We start from the raw sequence: 25,564 nt of genomic DNA on the forward strand, positions 1-25,564 counted from the left end.
TTGCTTGCTTCCTTCAAGAAAAAAAAAAATCACCCCTGCTTATATTTTCCACTCTAGTTTCCGGCCACCTGTAAAAACATCGCCTGCTCCTCATTTTTAATTTCATTCTGAGTGAGCAAGAGCACTACAGAGGATAGAGGCGTTTGGCCGTGGCACTCGAGAGAGAGGCCGACAATGTATGTGCATTAGAGAGCAGCGGGAACACTTTCATCTGCTCCAGTGTCTCTGCGGCTCAGAATGAATGGTGGCTCCATTTCAGCTCCTCTGCCCCCGGTGCCCTGAGACCCAGCCATGCTTACCGCACCTCTGTGATGGATGGGGGCACGGGGGCAGAGTCGGAAGAGAAGACAGCAAAAGAAAAAAGAAAAAGTGAAAGAAAAAAAAAGGGGGGTGGGTGGGAGGGGGGGAGAGGGTGGGAGGGATAAAGGAGGACAGAGCAGAGTGGAAACGGCCCATTGCCCTGCGTTCTGATGGGACCGCGGCTCTGTGTTGTGCCAGATGTGCCTCGCCGGTCTGAGCCGCAGAGAGAAAAGCAACAGAAAGAGAAAAATCCCACCGTCACCAGTAATACAGAGGAAGCTATTTTGCAAGCTGTTGCCAAGGCAACAGCCCCGGCTCTGACCTCAGGAACACCCCCACATCCACCGGCACCACCAGCACCAGCGCTCCCTCCGACCCTCCAAACCTTGAGCGGTAAACAGCTGGCACCTCTGGGACTTCCTGCCACCTACATCTCCTTTTTTTTTTTTTTTTAAAGCATGTACAGACACACGGACACGCACACCGGCGGCTCTCCCTACACCCCATCCATTTTTAATGAGAGTTAGCCAGTCTACCACCTGGAATGAGGCACATCGATCACGAACACAATACCTATTCCAGCAGAGAGAGAAAGAAGGAACGCATGGGAGGGGTGTATCTGTGTATCTGTGTATCTGTGTATCTGTGTGTCTGTGTGTAAAAGTCGGCCTAACGACAAAAGCAGAGCAACTGCTTGCCACTGAATGAATGAAAACCAATGAAATCTACAGGCCGGTGAGTCTCTTACTCCCACAGTGACCCTGAAGACTGCGTTTCCTGCATTCAGGCTACCTACACAAGGGCGTCTGAGCCTTTTTTTTTTTTTCTTCTTCTTTTTTCCCCCGACAGGCCGCCCTTTAATCTGTTTCAGTAATCCTACCGAGGCTCTTCCTTGAGGACAGCAGCAGCTACGTCTACCATGTCTCTTCCTCACTCTCCCCTCTTTTTCCTCAACTCACAAAATCCCTCGACTGCACTCTCTAAGACCCCCGAACAAATCCGCTGCGTAGCGTTGCGGCAGAGCCATCTCCTCCAAAGCCCGTCGACATCCACCCACGAAGAACGGCATTCTCTGGCAGTAACAACCGAAAATGTACGACTGCATCTCAAGCAAAGACCTGCTCTCCTCCTCTGACTCGGTTTAACTTGTCTTACGGGAGTTTTTAGGACCGAAAATGAGGATAAATTACTTTTCGAGGTGGTTTATTGCGAGGCTGAGACTGAGGTCAGTCAGCGGTTCAACCCAGTCATCAATATCCATCCTGAGCGCTGCAGACCAGAGAGGTGAGGGGGTTCTGTTGAAGTGTTGCGGCTGGTCCGAGGGATAATCAGGCCTCAAGACTCGCACCAATTACACCCAGCTTGATTAAGGACAGAGTGGAACAGGGGCATGTTCGTGATGGTTTTGGGGGGCGTGTGTGTGCGCGTGTGCAAACATACCACAACAGCTGGGAGCTTTGATGACGGCTTAAACCCACATTCCAAGAGCAGATGTGTTAAAGTAATTAACTACGGCTACATGTGCACATAATGGCAGCACATAAAAATCCTCCTCATCATGTACATAAAACACTGTAACCTTTATCCCCCGGAGACACGCGCACGCTGTTTCCAAGCTGAAAGCGAAAAATGCTCTCCGAGTGCTTGTTTTTTTGTTGTTGTGCTTGTTACGGATGTCAGAGGGCTGCCTGACAAGTCATTTGGGAGAAACAAGTTTTTGTGTAGAAAATACACAATATTGATTTTTTTTTTTTTTTTTCCTTCTCTACTGTATAACATTTATTAAAGAACTGTCGACAGCACTAATGCAGGATCTGAAAACATAAAAGGTAAGGAGAATTCAATGGGAGATACGATACCATCGTGTATTGGTGCTTTTTTTCTTGAAGGTCAGAGCCTTTGTATTACTGGGTGGTTTTTTTTTTTTTTAGAATAACTGATTTTGAAGTAGAGGAGATAGCATTCAGAGTAGATATTACTCATTGATTTCAAGAGGCTAAACATGAGACAGAGAACGGCTGATGCAAAAAATGAAACGATACAGCTCGCCTCATCTACAAAACAGCCATCTCCCGTACAGTCTAGAGAAGATTCGGTGTGAAAATGGGAGCTTTTAACCTTTATTGTCACGGCCGGGTCTCTCAGTGCATCTATTTCCTTGTTTCTCTTGCTCTCTGTTCACCCATTCAAAGACAAAAAACTCTCGCCCAGACACATACATTTATTTCGTTTTATTGGATTTTGGCCTGAGCTCCTAGATTTGGGTCAATTGAAAAACATCAAGACGCAGCATAAGGCTGGGTTTAAAGACACAATGAAAGGGTGAGAAAAAAAAAAAGCAGGGGTCTAATGAGAAAGAGGCCTTACAATGCAAACACGACCACTGAGCCTGCCACACTAACTCGCTCTGAATTGATACAAGGCGAAGGTGGATATCAAGGCAAAACAGTTTGATACGTTTTAAACCCAACACCCCTACTTCAACCCCCATATTAGGGTTTGAACCACCCCACCAATCCCACAACCCCCACCCCCCACATCCCACCGTCCTGGTCCTTGGCAGCTCATCAGAAACAACAGACTGCTATGAGACAAACTGCCAGGCAGGAAAAAAAAAAGAAAAGAAAAGGGGAGGATCAGGTCAAGCATGTGCCTTCTGACCGCAGCTTGAACCTCGAAGCCGAATGGTCATTAAGTGTTAACGCTGACCCAGGAGCAATAACTATGTATTTAAAGTGGTAATAATAGAGCTCAGAGCCCTCTTCCTGGCATCTCTTATAATGAACAGTAATTGTTGTGGTGTACGTGGAGGAACGGTTTGTGGCCAGCCCTGGGAACACAGACGTTTTCTGTGGGTGTCGTGAAGAGTACAAAAGCAGGGGGGGGGGGGGTCAAATTATTATCGTAAAAGATGTCAAGGAGTTTATATAAGCTGAATGAAGAGCAGCTATATTTGATCTTGTTTGCAGCCATGTATTTTAGCTATCGGTCATAACATCTGTCTAAGAAGACTCAGACTGTCGGAGGTTTCCTCCTGTTTGAAGAAAGTTTTTCCTTCCCACTGTCAGAGGTTTTTCTACCTTAAAAGAGGGGTTTTTTTTACGCGAGAATTGTTGAATTGTTGGGTTCCTCTGTAATAATGTTGTAAAGTTCTGTTGTAAGGACTTTACTGTGTTGAATAACCTGCGTTGCGATATGGCGCTATATAAATAAAATTACATAGACATTTATTCTAGGATATAACACAACATTATACCTTCTAAACACTGTTTTTCTCATCAGTTGTGACCATTGTTCGCTTGTTTTGTTGTTTTCAGACAGCACAAGGTCAGATTTCTTTTAAAAATGTTCAAATATACATTTTAGGACATCCGAAAGCCTTTTATCGGTCTTCACTGTGTAGTCAGTGCTGTTTTCTCCCCACGGTGTCCTTGCGCAAAACGACAAATGAGAATCCCTTTCCTCATAGACATGCATGTGAACACACACCACACCGAACGCACACGCTGCACACTTGTACAAACACGGCATTGAATTTCCGCATGTGTCCCCCGGATTGATGGCCAACTATATGGATTTGAGACTAAATGGGGCAGCAGGCAATAAGAGGAGGTGGAGGAAGGGAGATGCGACTGTTCTCCTAATCTCTGCTTATGTCTGTTTACGAGTGTGTGTTTAGGTATTACAGACTGGAGGACAAGGACTAGGAGTCACGGGGGTGGCGGGGGTGGGTATATAGAAATAATGGAGAGGGTGAATCGACCAGTGAGGAGGATGAAGAATCCAACCAGTCAATACAGCTAGGAGTGTATCAATTATGTATGGATTCAATCTTCTTTTTGAGCGAGGAGAAGGGGGAATAGGTTAGACCGAAAAGTCTGTGTGTCTGTGTGTGTGTGTGTGTGTGTGTGTGTGTGTGTGTGTGTGTGTGTGTGTGTGTGTGTGTGTGTGTGTGTGTGTGTGTGTGTGTGTGTGTGTGTGTGTGTGTGTGTGTTTTGATTGTGCCTCAACTGTGGTTTTGTATATATTGTAGATCACTGAAGCCTGTGGTGCAGACAGCTTTAAAAATGCCCACAATACTGTTCAATAACTCATATCGAAAACAACGGTCATAAAAAATAAAGGCACGGCGAGACTCTCAATCACTGCGAATAAGCAACCTTAATAGGATACCGTGCCCGGTAATAATCTTAGCAAAACACTGGCCAGGAAAAAACACAATCGTTCACTCATGCACAACTTAACAGCTTCACTTATAAGCCCGGTGTCAAGCACTGCTAATGATACCTGCACAGCCTTTAGTCCTTCCCAGATACCACGTGCACCTTCTTACACAAGGTAAAGATGTTAGGCCGGATACTGACGATATGATCTGAAAGTCCCCGGCTCTTTTCTCTGACCCCTTTCTCGCTTTCCTTTTTCCACTTATCTCCCCATATCCTTCCCTTACTCCCTTACTCCCCCCCCTCCCCCCCACACACACACACTCTGACGCGTATCCCGTGTTCGGGATACGCGTCCTTTGCGGCTCCCAGTCGAGGTGGCCTCTTTGCTCAGTAATTCAGTCAGGGAGGCTAAAAGGAGGAAATTACATCCATGCTGCCTGACCACTTTGAACTCTCAGCCACCCCCCCACCCTCCCAGACACACACACACACACACTTCTACCACGCTTGCTCACTGGCAACGGGTTTAAAAGGCCCACACTGACATTTAAGAGATGGAAACTAGGAGCTGTGAAAGTGCCTAAGAGTGTTTTGTGAATGTATGTGCGTGTGTGTGTGTGTGTGTGTGTGTGTGTGTGTGTGTGTGTGTGTGTGTGTGTGTGTGTGTGTGTGTGTGTGTGTGTGTGTGTGTGTGTGTGTGTGTGTGTGTGTGTGTGTGTGTGTGTGTGTGCGCATTCATGCGAAGATGGATACAAAAAGTGGCACACTAGCATATCACGGTGACACATCCTGGTTTAATTCAATTAGATTTTAACTCAATTTTAGCAACTGAACTCTGTCTTACACTATAAATTGCTTCTCTTTTGGCCCTCCGATGTAGGTTAAACCAGCACGTGTGTGACTCCCATTACTTTGCATATGTATATCAGATAGACTCAAGTTCTTCTGCAACATAATATATACATATATAGATAGATAGATATATAGATAGATAGATAGATAGATAGATAGATAGATAGATAGATAGATAGATAGATAGATAGATAGATAGATAGATAGATAGATAGATAGATAGATAGATAGATAGATAGATAGATAGATAGATAGATAGATAGATAGATAGATAGATAGACTTTATTAATCCTGCAATGAAGCCTTTGAAATCTACTTTTTCTGCCATGCTAAATCATAAACGGCAACACTTAGCCACCATCAAACATCATGACAAATTGGGCTCTAATGCTAATGGTATAGTTTGTCTGGAAAAGCAGCCACTTCAGCTCCTAATATGATGTAAAACTGGCAGTGGATTGGAAAATTATTTAGTCAGCTCTGATAAAAAAAAAAAAAAAAAAAGGTGGAGGTCAAGGGTGCTTAACATGCAGTAGAAGGAATTGAAGGTACATACAGTAAGTGAGCTGTGAGTGCTACTTACTGTCTACATTAACAACCTGTTACTGTTACTCACTCCGACATTCAACACCTGTCTTCTCACAGTGTCCGTCTACATACCTGCCTCCCTCTTTAAATATGCTTTTTTTAAAATCTTCTGTCGCATTTAACTGAGCTCTTTTTTGACCGATTTTCTCGTCTGTCAATCCGCCCGCCTTCACCTATTTTTACCCACCTGTCTTAGCACTGCCCGTCTGTGCGACACCCTTCACATGTTTGTCGCTCCGCTGTGCCTCTTTGTCTTTCGATTTCGTCTCTGGCCTGTCTGTCTGTCTTTAGTCCGACTCGTCTGAGTGTCTCTCAGCGGGATCGCAGACTGTCAATGCAGCCAGTAATGAGGTGTATGCTTCAGTCAGCATGTGAGGAGTTAATAAGGAAGCAGCAGAGGCCATCACACATCAACAGGCATGAGTGTGTGTGTGTGTGTGTGTGTGTGTGTGTGTGTGTGTGTGTGTGTGTGTGTGTGTGTGTGTGTGTGTGTGTGTGTGTGTGTGTGTGTGTGTGTGTGTGTGTGTGTGTGTGTGTGTGTGTGCGGAGGGAGCCTCCTCCCTGGCACACTTACAGCTGTCTGTGGACCTACGGTGGGTATTGATTCGGAGGAGGAAAAGCAGACAGAAATGAATTCTGATCCACAGAGGGACTCCGCAGTGCATGTCCGAGTGTGTTCGCGTTTTTTTTTTTTTTTTTTTTTTTGTGTGTGTAACAGCATGTATGTGTGCATGTTTGTTCTCTTTGTCTCAGCATCTCTGCCAGTGCACACGATGTACATACAAATGAAGGGTTTGGTTACACCCCACTGCTCTCGGAGGGCTGTTGCTCGTGCATAAGTGTAAGTACGTGTGTGTTTGATGAATATTAGCTTGTGAAGAATGAGGAAGACAGACAGATAAAGACGGAGGCGTTAATAACTGCTCATGTGGTATGGGGCTTTTCATCCAATCCCAAACTGTGTGTGTGTGTGTGTGTGTGTGTGTGTGTGTGTGTGTGTGTGTGTGTGTGTGTGTGTGTGTGTGTGTGTGTGTGTGTGTGTGTGTGTGTGTGTGTGTGTGTGTGTGTGTGTGTGTGTGTGTGTGTGTGTGTGTGCATGTTTGCAAAGATGCATGCATGCATATACAGTATGTATGCTGTGCATGTTTGCATGTGTAACACTCAGCTGGACTTCAGCATTGACATGTTAATGAGAGTCTCAAGTATGACTGAGGCTGAGAGACCTCCTCAGACCCAGTAATAGCGCCTGTGATTGGATCCAATTTGACTCCATCAGAAAAATATAGAGACAAAGGTTAGTGCTTTTGCAGTGGAGAGAATATTAGATTTGCCTGTAAAGAAGCTCTGTGGGGTGAGAGGAGAGAGAGGGAGAGAGAGAGAGAGAGAGAGAGAGAAAAGCAGTGAGTGATCCTGGCTGGTGTGTCTTAAAGTGCCTGGGTGTCTTTGTTTGGCAGAAGAGGAAGGGAAAAAAAAAAAAAAAATCAACATAATGAGCCCAAACTGCCTTTGTGTCTCACTCTCTTCGTCTCTCTCCTCCACCCTCTGTCTCTTTCTGCCTCTCATCCCGCCATTCTCAGACAGCTGCTTCAGTGCAGCCAAATTAACTGCTCCCTAGTTGCTTTTGGAGAGAGTGAAATAAATAAACGCTTTTGCCTCTGAGGTGTGCAGTGCTTCTGGTTACACAAATGAACTTTAAGCAGCTCTGGATGCCGCCTCCATTCAGAGGGTAAGGTGACGATATTCGTCCACCGCGACCCTGTCGTGTAGTTTTTCCTTCCCAAATCTTGTCCCGTCACTCCGCAGGCCTTATCTGTTACCGCCATGCGATCCTTCTGGCTCCAAATATCCGATTTACAAGTCGGCGAGAAGGGTAATATTTCAACAGGCTGTCAGCAGGCTCACTGTTTAAAATCACTGGTCTTATCTTTGCCGCTGCTCTTTTCTAATATTTTCCCTCAAATATTGCATTAGAGATACGTTATCCGTCCCGCACATTCATCTCCCTCCTTTAGCCGAGTGCGTGTCTGCATATGTACAAGCACACAGGACAGGGATAAATATTTGTCTGTGAGAGAGTGTGTGTGTGTGTGTGTGTGTGTGTGTGTGTGTGTGTGTGTGTGTGTGTGTGTGTGTGTGTGTGTGTGTGTGTGTGTGTGTGTGTGTGTGTGTGTGTGTGTCCTGCGTGTGTTCTAGCACATCTTAGGACAACTGTGCCAGCAAGTCTTTTCACTATTTGTCACGGAAAGTGTTCTTCTGTGAACTGAATGATATAATTGACCAAAAATAGGATTTATGTCTTACGCATCTGTAAATGGTATCTATGTGTCCCCCTTTATGTGGGACTGCACAGCATGTTTTCCCGTTGTCTCGTGTCCCACATGTTGAGACGTTATCTCACATTTTGATTGGCTCTCGTTCCCAAAAGTCAGCACTGCAGGACAGATTTTGTTTTTGAAAATCTGGACATGCAGCAGCAACAAAGAAGATGATTCCCAGACAGATCAGGAAACAGTAGCTGAAATAACTTGAGTTTACCAAACCGTGCAGCACGCTCGTCACGAGCAAACACGGTAACACGACCATTTACTGTGAAACGTCAGCTTCCTTTGAAGCTTACTGTTACATGTTTAGTCCTTCACATGCTAAAGGCCTAAAGTGCAACCTGCATAGTGTGTTTTTATGTTCTAAGTTCGCAAAATCTTTGACGGTAACTTGTCCCACACAAACATACTCCCTCTGGTCACTCTATATCAATGCTATGATTTCATGATTTTCTAAGCATAAAGAGATCATTCTTTTACACAACAGGAGTATAAAACAGGGTCCGAGACTTATTTCAACATCTTAAAACACAATCATATGTGCAGTAACACATAAAAACCCAAAGATGTAGACCCACACTTAAAGGCACTGTACAATACAACATCCATCACCGGGACTCAGCCTGACAGTTTTGTCAAAGTGAGCCGCAGGGGATAAGAGAACGGCATTGTGGGATTGAGTCCTCCCATCGGACTCCGCTCTGACAGGAGAGAAGAAAGGGGAAGAAGAAAAAAAATAAATAAAAGGGCGGAGAGAGAAGTGGGGAAAATTGGGGAATGTGTTGCACAACCCCTGCAAGTGGAGAGAAAGAGAGAAGAAGAAAAAGGGGTCGAGCTGCCTTGGGTAGCCCATCAAAACCAGAGGCTCTCCTGCTGCAGCCTGTTTACTAAGACCGGCCTTGTGAAAGACAGACAAAGAGCATATTGCAGCCCTGGCAACATGACCACACCACACAGTAAAACACACACAGACACACACACACACACACACACACACACACACACACACACACACACACACACACACACACACACACACACACACACACAGACACACACACACACACACACACACACACACACACACACACACACACACACACACACACACACACACACACACACACACACACACACACACACACACACACACACACACACACACACACACACACACACACACACACACACACACACACACACACACACACACACACACACACACACCCACAGATGCACAAAAGGCCTCCTAAGTTTCTGCCAAACTGCAGCAAACGAACCTCGGCCCTGATTAGAAAGGCACAGAGCAACAAATGTACTCAGTGACAAATGCATGTAAGATGTGCACGCACACCCTTTTAGAAGCCAGCTGTTGGTGTTGTAAAGTTTGCAGTCAGTCCCTCTCAAAACAAGAAAGATCAGTCTGGAGAGTCGGCCTGAGACCGCTGAACAAACACCTTTACCACGGTGCTGGGGGACCGAGCCCGCTGCTCTCCACTCATGTGTGGGCTCACTTCCAAAAAACGTCTGCACTTCACTTCACTCGGTGATTGCAGTCCCCGCTCTCTCAGCACCGTGACAAGAAGGCAACCAACAGAAGCAAAAGAAGAGACAGCGAAAAAGCGAGAATGACGGAGGCCTCCTCCAATTATAGACAGAACGTCGCCACTGTATAAGTTCGCTTTACTCTTTGCCCGGCTCCTGACAAAACCTGTCGCGATTCCTTCAACCAGCACTCGTGTTTCTCCCTGACACTCTCTCGGGCTCTAATTAGGCTTGTAAATAATTATTGCAATTAAAGCCTACAATTAGGAGGATTGAAGCACTGCCATTAGTTTCCACAATAAATGTCAGGAACATTCTGCATATGCGCAGAGGAGGAAACAGACAAATGCTGTGCCATTATAGAAGCAGACAGAGAGGGTGAAAGAGACAGAGAGGGGTTGAGGGGGGTTTGGGGGGGAGGGAGGGGGAGCATGAAGGCAGTTGACATACTCGCAGCTCTTAATTATAGAGCTGATTATTCTGGCAGGATGGCTCCTGGACTGTTCCTGTGGCTCATTCACAAAGTGACACAAAGTGTGTGCACATACGTATACCAACAGCACAACATTCACACCTGCTCGTATAAAAGCACATACTGTACAGGCAGACAGTAATAGTCAAGTAATTCAGCACATTAACAGCGACACAATATCAAGTAGAGGCTGAAGATGGAGCTTAAGCGGGGATAATGAGCAAGTTTGCTACTCCAGGTGCTTTTAGCGACAACTTTCTGCCAATCTATTCGGTGTTTATTGTTAATCATATGTAATTAGCTGCCATTCTGCCAGCGTCGATTAAAAAAGTTCAGAGACTGCACCAATAATGATCAAAAACCCTACTGGATGTAAATGTGACCCCCCGTATGCAGCGATACGATTTGATAAGTGGTTCGAGCTGGATCTTCTCCATAGTGTGAAAACGCAGAACCTCAGCTTGAACTTCATTTTGGGAACAGAAAGAAGTTGCAAGGAAACCAAATCTGATAAGTAGGAAAGGAAGGAAAGCGACTGTATTGCTGCTGGTAGGAAAACTTACTGTGGAGCGGGCGTGTTGCCCTTATTAGAGATGTCTTTTGCCATCGTGCCACAGTTCAGGTCGTTTGCGCCGATTGTTTCCCCTCAGACGACTCAGAACAACACAGTAAAACGTTGTGTTGACAGTCTGACCCTGGAGGACGAATGTACAACACACAACCCCTCAAATGTCAAAGACAACTAACAGCCTGGTCTTGGTTGCACTCCTGACCTGATGCACCTTGACGTTCTGCCCCTCTTGACACGCAAATGCATCTAAAAAAAAAAAAACCCTCTCCAGGCTCAGTGCTTCAGTGCCGTGGGCTTTCTGAAGCATTTTCAAGGGTCTCTGTCTCACAAAACTTGATTTGTGTTCTCTGCTCAAGTTTCTGGTCCGTGGTGGAATCACAAAGATGTAAGTACCAGTGGTCAAACACACCAGTGACTTAGGTGCTGGGGTTAATGAAGCAATGCAACACTTACTCGTGAAAGTTTCCGCTTCTCTCTGCTCCATGCACATCATCACTGTGCTGCGTTCCCTTGGTGCTAAAGGAGCAGTCTCTGAACTTTATGATTGCACCTCATAAAACACTTTTTCACTCTCCAAAACAAGCATTTCCTGTGGAGGGTTTTGGAAAAATTCTTTATGGCTCAACGACATAGCAAAAGTGCAGATTGTGTTTTCTTTTCTTTTCTTTGGAGGAGTTACGCTTGTGGGAGCAACAGGCAACTGACAGAAGGGTTTAGACTGCAGGCAGACAGAAACAGAGGTGTCAGAGTCTCTGAAGTATCAGGTATCCTTATTATCTCCCATTATGTCAGAGGGTCAGTGAAAGACGCCTGCAGACGGGTGCCTGTGTGTGTGTGTGTGTGTGTGTGTGTGGGTGGGGGTGGGTGGGGGTGGGGCAGCCATGAGCTTTAAGCTGGTGTTGAGAGATGTGCGGACACACACCCAGCCATAAAGCGAGACACAAACTTAACACAGGTCCTTTCTTTTGGAATCCATTTCACCTGAAGCAAAGGTCAAGCTACGCAGCACTTGTTTAATAACAGCTGCATAGACTGCCAACGCTGTCTGCTGGCCCATTCAGGGAAGCTGCAGCTTGTTCAGTGCTTTACTTTGCATTGACCTTTGCTGATGTGACAGGGGCCTCGGTGTGAGGGTGGGAAAAAGGGTGGGGGCGGGGGATAGATGGGACAAATGGGAGGTAAGAAGGGGTTCAGGCTGGGACACGGGCTTCTATTAATTAACAGCTTGATGGAGGCTGACAGGACGTGTGCTGCTATCAAATAATGAGGTTAGGATTGGCCAATGGTTCCAGGGCACAAAACCTGATTAACACTAATCCTGGCTTAAGTCAATTAAAAATGCCTGCTCAGGGACTCATGCAAATGAGGTGCCATTGTTAGGTGGGCTAGCGGGGAGGGAGCAAACAGAGCTCGACATTCAGACGTGTAAAACATGGCCGGAACATAGCTCAGAGGTGGAAGGACACATATCGGTCATCACGGGAAAGAAAGAGATGACTAGCAGCGGGCGAGCAGATGGATGATATTAAAAAAAAACATAGTTTAACATAGGGGCGTCTCCAACTGACCTGCTGAGTGACCCCCTTCATTTTGATGAACAGACCCAGTCAACCCTTTAAACTTCACGTGACCCCTGACCCCGCAACGCTGAGAGACAGCACGTACAGATAAAAATAAAGAGCACATCCATTAAAGCAAACACACGGAGCATGTGTGTCAACATTCCTGTGTTTAAATATTTCATCATGTCGGATTCAAATAGGAAATAGGGCACAAATGTTTTTTTTAAGTAGTTTAAACCACAAAACTTTTCATTCAACAGCTGCAATGTCATATGATACAAAAGCATGACAAAAACATAAACCACTAATCAACAGACATTGAGATTATTGTAGTTCGAGATGGGACTGGAGACAAAGTGGGTATCTATGTGGTCAAAATAAAGATTTCCATGGTTTCAGAATCTTGCCGACAGGGAAGAAGCTGAAAATGATCCGTTAACGGTGGCTAGCAGTGGCACATTTTCAGATATGTTGATAAATGTGAGCTTTCCTTATAAAGATATCAAATGAAAATAAAACTACTGAATGAAATTGTAAACGCTGTCATGTAAAAATGAAGACATAAGCAGCACCAAAGAACACATAGACAAAAAAAATAAATGGTTGAAATAATAAATGCACAGCTGAAAAATTGCAAGAAAAAAAAGACCACAATACCAGTTACAGAAAGCTCTTGCTTAAGGTAAACTAACACTGAAGTAGAATAACAAATGTATTTACCTCAGACTGCACAAACAGACGTCTAGTTACGTACACACACAACACAGCTCCAGATTAAGAGAGCTTGACAAGTGGGACAGGGTTGAAAGAGGTTTCTTCGGAATGAAAAGCTAAATAGCATCATCAATAACATTGGATGAGCGTATTGACAGGGGAATTTATCCTAATTTGTCCAGGTGTCAATAACAAGTGAAGCTGTCAGGGAAGCAGTGAAGAATCTGAGCACAAGGTTTCAGGGCTGCAGCTGCGGGCCCCCTTCTTCCAACTGCACAGCACCTGGGTAAAGGAAGCGACCATGCGATTGATTTGCTGGCCCTCACCCCTACGGCTGCCAGACTGACCCCGCTGTCGCGCTCACATCCCAGATAAAAGATGACCGCCGATCTATCACGGCCGGTGTCTGCTGTCTGACTGATAGCGGGGGCTGTCCCGGAGATGTTTGTCTGCATTTGAGGTTTGTCGAAAAAACAGATAGACGCAGTTTAGCTGCGGCCACGATCGGGCCAATGAGGGGGGGGGGGGATCGGATGCAGATGTGTGGTCCATATGTTGGCACGCGGTAACACAGTTTTCTCACGCATGATAGAAAAAACATTTTCAGGTCACTTCTCTCGTTTAAAAAGTGGAATATAATGTGTGGATGTGCCAGGCATATGTTGCAGTCACAGGCTGTATATAAAAGTGGACGTAGCTTCTGAGTCTGAAAAATGAAGTCGATGCGGAAGTGCCTTAAGCTGCGATACCACCGAGTGCCACTAGAGGTTGGCTCCAAAAAGCCTCCGGTTCCAAAGACTCCCATTCAACTTCTCTCAAAAAATTCGAAGTCAATAAATCCGAACTTGAGGCTCAAGAAATGCCGTTAACAAACCAACGGGTGACGTCACTGCTGGTTGCATCTCAGGGGTTGTCTGTGGAAGGCATAAGTTAAGTATGGTATATCCTCATAAACTCTCATCCATGTGAGTCAACCAGGGATACAACTGGTGACTCAGGGAACATTCAGGAATTTCAGAGATAAAGATATTCTTACCCCCTGGGGGACGCAGAGAAGAATTTTGCATTCAGAGGTAGCAGAGAATAATATTATGCATTCTGGGTTTTCAACCTCAGTTATGTTAAAAATGAGATTGAGGGGAAATACTTCAGAGAGAGAGTCAGATGCCTGTCTGACTTTATAGAGATGATAACTGAATTGAGCTCGTTCGACTCATCGCTCTCTTCTTCCTGAAAGCTGTCTCTCGGTTGCCCTCTGTGCCGTAACGGTGGATTGTTGAGTTATTGGGGCTCCGTGCGAGTCACTGATCGACAGATCGGTGAGAAATGCAGAGATCGGGTTCAACGGTCGAACCCTTGGTTCAACTCTCTGGCAGCTGTGAGCTAACCACACCGCCCCGGGGGCCTGCACAGGGTCAAAGGACAGCAGGGCAGCGCTTGTTGGGGTAGTTGCCAGAAACCGCTTTTTTTTTTTTTTTTTTCTTTCTTTTTTTAACTCAATCCTGACAGTAAACGAACAAACAATGGGAAGAAGAAGCTATAACGTGCTAATCTTTTGACCTTGTGCCATTTTTACTCAACTGCTGTGTCCATTATTTTCACCTGACCGTTTCCTTCCCGACCAGATTACTGTTTCTCTGCTATGAGATAAAGGAGAAAGCATCTTCCAGTGAGCTGTGAAATAAATGACTAAAATAAGAACAGTACACATACTAAAAGGGTCATTCCTGTTTGTTTCAGCCCGTTGTGTTTCTCATTATTGTGGCTACATGCTAGCTTTGCACTCTCGGGAAAACAAGGAGTTTATATATGTACAAAAATTCCTCCCTGCAGCTTTCCAAAATGTTTTATTATTACATGAGTTGTTTAAAATGTTTCTGTTTGAATCTTGACAAAAAGTAAACAGCAAATCTGGGATACAAGTCTTTCTGCCATCATTGCTGCTCGTCACCTTCTCTAAGTCTGTCTCGGAGCTCTGAGACCTACAATGCACAGTGGAAGGAAGACATGGCTGGAAGCCATCATGTGTTCCATGCCCATTAACACATGAAATCAGTGTGTCATGCACATCGAAGTCCTTCATAATAATGAGCCAGAAGCATGTCAGCTAATCTGAGCCTGGACGAGGTGTGAAGGAATTCTATTTCCTCCTGTCTTGATAACCACTGAACCCATTTCCTCCCAATCTAAACCACACCAGCCAAACAAAGGTTCTGGGGGATAAGGGGAAGCAAGAAGGAGAGAAACAGGGAAGTCAGCGGGATGAGGAGGAGTTGGAGGGGGGGGGGGGGGGTTGAGAAGAGACCTCATACCAAAAAAAAAGAAGGATTTAAAAAAAAAGAAAGAATTCATGCATGGATTTCAAATTTCACAGCTGAGCACCTGGAAGAAATTGCCAGGCCTGAAATAAAAAAAAAAAAGTAAAAAAAAAAAAAGGAGCTGTTCTTTTCTGTTTGATAATCTGCGAGCTGTAATGTTGCTGTTCCATACATGAAGCTGGCGAAAGGGAGGAAGGATGGCGTACGAGGATCGGAAGCTGAGGGGGGTTTAATGTTTGCTAAAGAGCCAAGGAGTGTACTGGAGAGTGACAGCAGCACATGGCTGAACGCCTCTATAGGGGGAGGACTGTGTGTCTGTCCATGAAAGACGAGTCTGTTTTACAAACCAGCTCAGTATCCCTTAGTTGGTCATGCTAGCGAGAATTTCACACTTATCCTTATAAAGAGCTGGCAATTAGAGGGCCACTATTTCACTGGGAACACTATTAAGTCTGTTAAGGTCTATTATGTACTCTTGTGAGCCAAAGCCATAAAACGTTACAAAAACCATCGCGCTCCATTACAAAGTCAACACCTGCCTCTTTTCTTGGGATTTAATTACGACATGATAAAACGACTTTAATTGTTTTTAATGCGAGGATTTTCTGAGTTGTTGTTTTTTCTTCTTCTTTATCAAGGTGTTTTCAAAAAGCTTTTCAGGCAGAACTGAGGCCACGCCACATGTATCACTTCAAAAACCCTTTCAGATGTTAAACCTCGATTGTTCCCCATGAATAATACATTATAGCCTGTTTTTTTTTTTTTGTGCACTGGCCACTGACCAAAGCAACCGAAATAACGCAGTCACTGATTCTCAGCTGTGTGTGATGAGCTTCCACCTCGCTGCTGACTGCCAACGGCCACAACAACACAATGCACCACAAATGAAATGAAAGGGGCCTCATACAAATGTTGATAATCTCGGCCCCATAAGACCCCATTTGATACCGGGAGTAGTTGTCGCCATTTATCCCAGTATGCTGCATTGTGTTGATAAACCAACAACAAAGAAATAACGCTGCTTAGGGTCTTCTCTAGAGCCACAGCGTGAGGTGCGCAGGCTCCAACTCCCAAATGCTATACAGTACACACACAAACAAATAAAGACCTGGTCATTGCGCTGAAAAACAGCCCGTTTGCATTCTTAGGTGCATACATCCCGATAACTTGGGAACGAGAGGGCGAGTAATGAACGACAGGAAGACGGTGAAGGAGACGAGGCCAGGCCGAACACTCGCGCAGATGCAACACGACGCAAGATCACACTCGCTCCGTGTAATGAGGGTGATCTTGCGTTGTGTTGTATTAAATCACCACAGTCCAGGAATCCCAGCTGTGTCCGCTTATCGTACCAGGAATGCGAAAACACTCATGTTACTACACAGTTTGGTAAGCTGGTTAGCTCAGTTAGCTAACAACGTAGCTTTCACGTCATTGTTCGTAGAACAAACTCCGAAGCAAATCAGTACAGTGTTGTAAACATCACCCGTCGCTTTTAACCAACCCAGTATCAAACTCCAGCCCACTGTAGCGAAACGTGAAATAGCCACGCTCTGGCCTGTCTATGCGTGACAGTTCCACGTTTTGCTAGTGTGAAACTTACACGCACGTAAATGTCATGTGACCAAGGTCCCGCGACGGCGGCAATATAGGACATTTTTTCACGGTATTAGGAGGTAGGAGGGGACAATGAGGTGCGAATCCAGGAGGTGAGAAAGTTTGTGTTGTTTCTTGTTTTTTAAGCTCAACCGTGTGTTTCATTTTCACATGGCTCTACCCATGCAGCAGGTTTCATTCCATTTGCACGAGATGGCGAAAGCAGCAGTGGATTAGCTTTGCTCCTGCTGCCATTCATACATGAATATTCTGTCGACCTGTTTGATCAGCTGCTGGAATTGTTACAGCGCTGTAGTACTACTGTATGCATTTAAAGTATGACTTATTTTTTAATGTATGTGGCTTTCCATGTGAAACCTGCTGATGTTATGTAGTACATACCCACGTGTGCTGTGTAACAGCAGCGGAAGATGCTGTATTAAGTTTGAAACCTACAGTTTTAGAAGCAGTAGCAAATGAAGCGAAGTGTTACAGAAACGCGAAGACATTTCGGGGGGCATTTTGTGCGACTCCGACAGAGGGAGAGACGCAAAAAGGCGGCGAGGGAGGAAAAAAGTCAAAGACGTGTCTGAGAGGCAGCTCAGCCGAATCTCCCAAAACAGCTCTGACCTTTTTCCTCTTCCTCACTGTGCTCGCCGGTGGCACAGCTACCCAGCCAAAAAAAAAAAAACCTCACAAAATTACAGGATTATCGGTCTAAATATAGAAGCAAGTCTCACACATGACTCGCGCAACATGACTCTAAACATGTGATCTGGCAGGAATCCGTACAATAGATCTGCAAAATCACGGGAGGCTCAAGGACAGTTGGAAGACACGAAGCTCCAAGTGTGAAAATCCGGGGATGATGCAAGCAGCATGATTGGAGGTTTTTCAATAGAAGCACTATAGCGGATATACAAAGATAAATCTTAAGATGAAAACCTGCTGTTATGTATTTCAGGACTGTCAGTAACGATACAGCACCCTACAGGAGGCGCGCGCACACACACACACACACACACACACACACACACACACACACACACACACACACACACACACACACACACACACACACACACACACACACACACACACAGCTCACGGAGAGAGAAAGTCAGTGAGCCAGGTCTTTTCATCAGTTCCACTGCGCTGCCTTGCATTGGGCCAATCTCACCTCATCATCAATATGGTGAATGCTATTGTCATTACATCTACAAAACAAAAGCACAGTTTAACATGGCAGCACCATGGATCAAATATGAAACAGGGAGCTGTGGAATATATTCGGAGGTGTGTGAATGAGGGTGACAAAGACACAAATGAGAACAAGAGAAGCAGAAAGTTCATTGAAATAGAAGTTGGGGAAGGTTGTGAATGTGTAACGGCTGGTTTTCCATCGGTTACGTCTCCGACACGAATCGGAGTGAAGTGAATCGCCGTCGTTAAAGTCAATGCTTCATGTCCCACTGGCTGCACCGCGGTGCGTGTCAGCAGCGCCTCATCAGCGGGTCGCAGCACCGCCCCGCCAAAGATGGGCGGCGAGATCGGCCGGGCAGGAAGTCAGTCTGAGAAAATCCGGTCAATTTTCAAAATAAAACTCCCACGTGCAAAGTTTGGATCGTAAAATACATCGCCACATTACCGTCCACCCCCGCGGCCTTTCAATTTGGACAAGAAATGTGTTCTCCTCCCGCTACAGACACGGCATGTGAAATAGTTACGCAATAAAAAGGAGGATTGATGTTTGATGACTAAAGGAAATGGCGACAATAAACACAAAACGGACAAAAAAGAAACCATTTAACAACGTTTAGCCTCAAGAAGTACAGAAATCAAGGAAACATAACCAAATCAGGAAGTATGATAAAACACGACACGCTCCAGGTTGGATATGAAGTAGTGCAGACCCGTGTTGAATGGAAAATGCAGGTAAGTCAGCCTGAAGAAGATCTATGCAGTAGGCGTAAAATGTGAGAGGAAAAAGCTGCTTGAAATGCCTCACAAAGCCTTATGGAGACTCCCATCAGAATACTGAATGAGAGACACGGTGCCTGCATACGTCTGTAATTCTATTTTTTTTGTTGTCGTGCGAGTGTACATGAGAGCCGGTGCATTATGTCGGTACCTATGCAAATGAACACTGAGGAAGCACATGTTTTGTGTGTGTGTGTGTGTGTGTGTGTGTGTGTGTGTGTGTGTGTGTGTGTGTGTGTGTGTGTGTGTGTGTGTGTGTGTGTGTGTGTGTGTGTGTGTGTGTGTGTGTGTGTGTGTGTGTGTCTGTGTCTCAGTGGGTGGCTGTTTGCATGTTTGTATTTACAAAGGCCTCGCACATCCCACAATTCGCAGCCACAACAACACACACGGCGACAGGTGTGAGGACGTGAGAGGACGGATTCTGGAGCACACGGAAAATATCTCTCTCTCTCTCTCTCTCGCCCAATTTCTGTCCGTCTCCCCGACTCGTTCAGTGTCTGTGTCTCTCTGCTGCTCTCTGTGTTCTCTCCCCCTTTCCCACTGTGCCAAACACAGAGGACTTCTTTGTTATTCGGAGTAGGAAATGCAACTAGAGCCAAATCTGCCTTGGTTTCTGTTTGCTATCATCCCTCCTTTGTTCTTCGCCGACTCCCTTCACCATGTGCTCGGCCTCAGACGACGGCATCAGTCAGACACATGGGAACAAGCAGGGCTCAGACAAGCTATCTCGTGATGTCCTGGATGCGGGACTTCAAGTGTATCTCGAGGTGACATTTACGCTCATGACAAGCTAAAGGTCAAATATATATTTTCCACCGAGTGCTGGTGCAAAAGGGCTGGTTCGAAGGTTTCGGCTGCGTATTGTTCAGCAGATACTGTTCGCAGGTTCCTCATTCAGATATTTCACAATCTTAATACATCCCTCAGAGCAGAGGGAGGTTAGGTGGGGCAGAGTACATCTGATATGATGCATGTTAGTGTGTGAATTTAACATTAAAACAGGTCCAAGCTTTGAACTTTCAAACATCACATTTTGGAATAAAGCTTTATGAGAAAACAATACATTTAGTTTCAATCACCCAGAATCACACAAACTGTTTATGTTAAATCTGACAAATCTTTGGAAAAAGGCTGAGTCTGGCCACACTGAATCCCAATCCAGCTCGTCTGTCAAGTGTGACTATCAAGTGCTATCCTTGAACATGCATGGCAACATCCCCAAAATAAACGTTTCAGTGTGTGTGTGTGTGTGTGTGTGTGTGTGCGTGTGTGTCGGCTTCGATCCTCCCCAACCCCTGGAGATCAAGACAGAAGAGTCTACATGCTGAATGCTAATAATATTCACCAACATCACTTCTCATTCAGATGACTAGCAGTTATGAGCTCGACATCAAAAGCTTATTCCATCTGCGGATTAAATGGGAATAAAGGATTTAGTAAATATGGGAGAGAGACTTTCGACTCCAAACAAACTGCTCTTTACTTGTGGAATCTGTGTCATGCCTTGAGTCATCATTTCATTATGCGTGGACACCGATTGTGTTTGTGGATGAAATTAAATATCACAATTCTCACATTGGAGACACGTACAAAAATAGAATTAAAAAGATGTTGTACGGTAAAATATTTTGGTCCAGGAGCTGTACAAATACTAATAAAGAGAGATATGAGGCTAGAAATAGTTTGAGCTTCACTACAGCGAGCGTTACAAAGAACCGCAGCAGTCCGAGACTGCTCCTGTTTCGCACAGACGCAGCGCAGCGCCAAGATGTGCACGAAGCAGCCGGAGCCCATGACCTTCACAAGGAAGCAAACCATCATGAATGCGCACACGTCGGGTGTCACAAATACGCGTTTAACTCAGGTGCTGCTGCTAATCGAGCGACGTAACTTGGGAATAATTACTCACGAAGGTTAAAGGTTCGTAGCCTGGCCGTGCCGACTGACGCTCACGGCTTCAGTTTTCTTCTGTGTGAATACAGTCCGGGATCTCGGCTCGCATTAGTGTTGCCTACGCTATTAGTGTAGTCATTCACTGTGATTTGGACAGCTAGTGACAGTGATGAGTGCAGCGTCAACATTTTTCAACTCTGTGACCAGAATGAACGCTCAGCACCTCGTCCAGCTGCTGCCCTTCATTAAAACAATTTAAAAAATATATATATGCTGTACTAAGGGGAAAAAAAACAACACTTTGGTGGATACGAGCTGCAGGTAGCTGCAGTGGTGGCAAAGTGTCGGCCGGTTAAAATCAACCCGAAGGTTGTGGCATTGCAACCGATTCCCTCTGGAGGGTGGCCAAACTCCTATTCACGCAGTGATATTGTGTTCTGGTTCTCACCAGGCTAAAAGGTTCCCGCTGCTCGTGCACATCACGGTACTATACTCTGTCTCTGAACTACTTGATTGCACCTTGTAATGGTTAAAGCATTGATTGTCGGACTGAATCTGAGCAACTTTTCAGTCAATTGTTTTGCTTGGAACAAAACAACTCACACACACACACGCACACACACACACACACACACACACACACACACACACACACACACACACACACACACACACACACACACACACACACACACACACACACAGCGCGACGATGTGTTAGTCACGTGCTGAAGGAAAAGAGAAACAACTGTAGCGAATCTGCTTTTGCTCTTCTTTTCCTCCTCTCGGCAATACGATTGTCTAAATAACTCCTTCACACCACGCTTCCTAACCCGCGAGCTCTGGCCAGCCAGTTGTTTGGTGTGTTAAAAGAAGAGATAAGGAGAGAGGATGGCAATCTATCACCTCACACTGACAGCCTCGCACGTCGCCTGTCTCTGGGGCTGCTGCGTTGCCATGCTCCCCTGCAGCTGCTCCTCCTCCTCCTCCTCTCCTCTTCTTCTTGTCATCTCTCTCCCACCCTTCCATGTTTTCTTCCTCTCGTTTCGTTGCCTCACCTCCCCTCTGTCCTTGAGTCCCCCCTCTTCCGCCCACGTCTGCTCTCACCTCCCCTACCTGCTTAGTATGTCAGCTGCATTGATGGCTATCGGCTGCTTCCCACCTGCCCCGCAATGCTGTGTCACTTCATTAGGGGTGTGAAAGGATGACCTTGCACTCCGTCTGCCTCTTTTTCTCTCGGTGCCTTCTCTTTTGGTCGAAGTCGAAGTCATACACTCCTCCAGCTGTCCCTCTTTCCCTCATCACTCTTCCTTACATCCTCTGCCTCAGCCAACCAGCCGCCAAGTGCCCTTCATCTCTCTCTCTCTCTCTCTCTCTCTCTTCCTATCATTCCACCGTGTCTTTTCCTTGTCTCTCCATTTCTTCCTTTGTCCCTGCCCTCATTGTTCTCCTTCATTATCAAGCGCTGTCACAATGTCCCCCGCTGTGCCACCCAGGTTATTTATATCTAACAGTAGGTGGTGGATTCGGTGATGTTGAGAGGTGGGCCATCTTGGGGCCCCGCTGGAGCGCACACACACACGTTCACACACTTCGCCTGACATTTTAAACACATGCATACGCACACGAAAGCCGTGTTAAAACCATCCATTCTCACACTTGTATCATTAGGAACCACAGGTTTTACAGGCTTGCATCTTTTCCAGCTCGTACCTGTCTCTCCGACATGACGTAGAGGTAGTTGCGATCGAGCGAGAAGGCCATGTCTCTGAGGATGGGGCTGCCGTCCTTGATGACCGACATCGTTTCATACTGGACGCCACCGTGAGGAGGCCCGTCGACGCGAATCTGATGGAAACAGAACACAAACAGGGTCAGAGATGTGCTATTTATATCAGTATGACAGCAGGTAAACAGAGAGGATGATTGACAGGAATGACAGATGAAGGTCAAATAATACTCGAGAAACATTGTCATTATTGAGTTACTTTGAGATTCAGATTGGCGGAAATTCTCCGTGAAAACTGTTGTGATAGTAAAAGATTGATGAATTGAAAATGACGGAAAAGGAATTCATTGACCTTCGAATTTTCTTATTTTTAATTGCTAAAATTATGAGAAACTGTAAAATGTCATGGTATGAGGTAAACGTCAGCGGTCTGTCTTTACTTGGAGGATGGGGTTTCAAAAACCGTGAAGAATTATGAGCCAACATTATTAGACCTTTGTGAAACCTTAGCTCTGTTTTCCTTTCCTCTTTCTCCTGATGAATGATGCGCTCCCTCAATAAAGTTTTGAACTCGAGGCCAAGACCACCAAACAACAAAAACACTGCAAAAAGCCTTCTAATATATATATATATATATATAGTTAACCTCCCCATGACCCAAAATGAGCCAATGCCTGCCATGTTTCTTCTGTATTCATCAGATCCTGTTCGACAAACATATAAATATGACAGCAAATCCTAAAGGCAGCGTCGGTTTCCAGACGATGGGCGTGAGAGATGTCTCTGTGATGTCACATTTCACTAGGCCTTCCTCCAACCATGAAAGCTGATGGCTCTATCATCTGTCCATTCCTGTCTGCCTGCCTCCACCCAAACATTCATCTATCTATTCACATCGTGACAGCAGCAAAGAGCAACGAGGCTCTCTCTATAAAACATCAGAGAGGGGAAAGTCAAGGTCATATGTCTGTCAAAAGAAGATCTACTGGGAAAGTGTGGAGCTGCGTGTGAACAAATGTGTGCACACACAAGGAGATGTTTCATATGTGTGAACGTGTGTCAGACTGCAGGATGGTCAAGTAAGAGGAAATGTGATACAAGTTCACACAAAGCCCCCGGAGCTTTGCCTTCAAAGCTTGAGGGCTCGTTGGGTACAAGACAGCAGGCACCACAGTTAAGGAGCAGAGCTCAAAGTGGTGGAGCTCTCCAGGGCTGACCTACATCTGACCTTGGCAGGCTAATCCAAACACTGAAAAACAGGACATATGTGAAAACCATATGTAGGAGGAGAAAAGGCAGGATGCGGGGGCCGTGCCAGTCTTCATCTTGTTACTGACACTGCAGTGTGGAGGGAGACCTCAGCAAATATGCTCATCCATAAAGCATGTCGGCGCGCCGCCAGACCAGCACTGTTCTGTTCACTACTGTGTCAGTGTGGGTGTTGTGTGCGTTTATGCGCGTGCGTGTGTGTGCGCACGTGTGTGTGTGTGTGTGTGTGTGTGTGTGTGTGTGTGTGTGTGTGTGTGTGTGTGTGTGTGTGTGTGTGTGTGTGTGTGTGTGTGTGTGTGTGTGTGTGCACCCGTAGGAGCAGTCTGTCATGCTGTGATGTGTGCGTCCTAGCAGGCTGCCACTGGGGATCACAAGATAACCCGACCTTCCGACTGCACGCCTGCAGTTCATCTGAATCAGATCGCTATCACACAGTCTCTCACCGCTGTCCAGGGGCCTCTGCTTTCACATTTGGCCTGAAACACACTCACACACACACTCTAGTTGTCTTCGAGTGTGTCAGAAATTTAAAAAAAAAAAGAACTGTTCTCTCCAGGCATCAGTATTCCACTTTGTTATATCAACTGTCCTCTTAAGCAAACACATTTAATCACATTTAATGCAGGGATTTTACCAGGTCACCACCCCCGTGTCTGCTGCTCAGTCTCTGCTTCTTTTTGCAGTGTTTCCGCTGCCGTTGTAGGGGAAACCCAATACTACATAGAACTGCAGTTACGACTAGTAACTACTATTTATTTTGTTGCTGAGCACCCGTTTCATTTCAGCCCAGTGTGAGAGTCGCTTATATATTTTTTTCTCTCACTGAAAGTCACGGTAATTTGTCTGTTTCTCTGCTCCGTGTTGTGTCTGTGTTTCATGAAGGGAGCGCAGCCGAGCAGAGGGTAGACACAGGTGAACCTTACCCAAGTTGTTAACAACTACATTTATTATGTGACTAAAAAAAAAAGCTCAATAAAAGCCTGGAGTTAAGCTATCAATGGACCGAAACTCGAACCGAAACTGCTGAAAAACCAGACCAGAATATCAGCATTTTTTAAACCCACCCTACTCGTATGTACTGAAACTAGTAAGGATGCTAACGGCTAATTCCAACCTGGAACCTGGGTTGCGACCCATCCCGCCTTCCCACAGCTGTCTGTCTAGGAGAAACACTATTTTGCCTATACAATTCCCCCCCCCCCCAACAGCACAGGCATATGGCTCACACAAAGAAAATAATGGAATCAACATTACTGACACTAAAGCTCTCACCATCCCACTACGTACACACAAACACACCCACATCCAGTCGCTTTGCACATGAACAAGAGCTCTTTATATAGCAGCTGTAAATCTTGCAAAAGGGAGTGTTACTCACACACACACACACACACACACACACACACACACACACACACACACACACACACACACACACACACACACACACACACACACACACGTAGACACAAACTAACACCCACAACATTGCAAGAAAGTGGGGAAAAAAAATGTGTGCATTTGTGTGAAGTGGGTTAGTTACATGTGAAGTACTTTGAAGGGCAGGCTCACCTCTGGGTGGGCGAATGAGACACAAAAAGGAAAAATTGAAAAAAACAACAACAAAAAAAACAAACCTGGGGTGAATAAATGGAGGAACCGGCGCTCAGTAGACCAAAAATAATTCT

General features: G+C 45.6%; 1 protein-coding gene across 2 annotated transcripts in view; it reads right to left on the reverse strand.

Annotated features, from left to right (window-relative positions):
- Window positions 1-25,564, reverse strand: part of plxna2 (plexin A2) — a 192,531-nt gene that overhangs the window by 92,388 nt on the left and 74,579 nt on the right. For both annotated transcript variants that reach the window (XM_069704184.1, XM_069704183.1), the window contains exon 4: window positions 22,592-22,726. In XM_069704184.1, the coding sequence (XP_069560285.1) occupies window positions 22,592-22,726 (135 nt within the window). The remainder of the gene's footprint in view (window positions 1-22,591; window positions 22,727-25,564) is intronic.

This window comes from Brachyistius frenatus, unplaced genomic scaffold (genome assembly GCF_029030835.1).
Source record: "Brachyistius frenatus isolate BFR_SWC_R1_liver_20210118 unplaced genomic scaffold, ASM2903083v1 Contig_50, whole genome shotgun sequence".
Lineage (NCBI taxonomy): Eukaryota > Metazoa > Chordata > Actinopteri > Embiotocidae > Brachyistius > Brachyistius frenatus.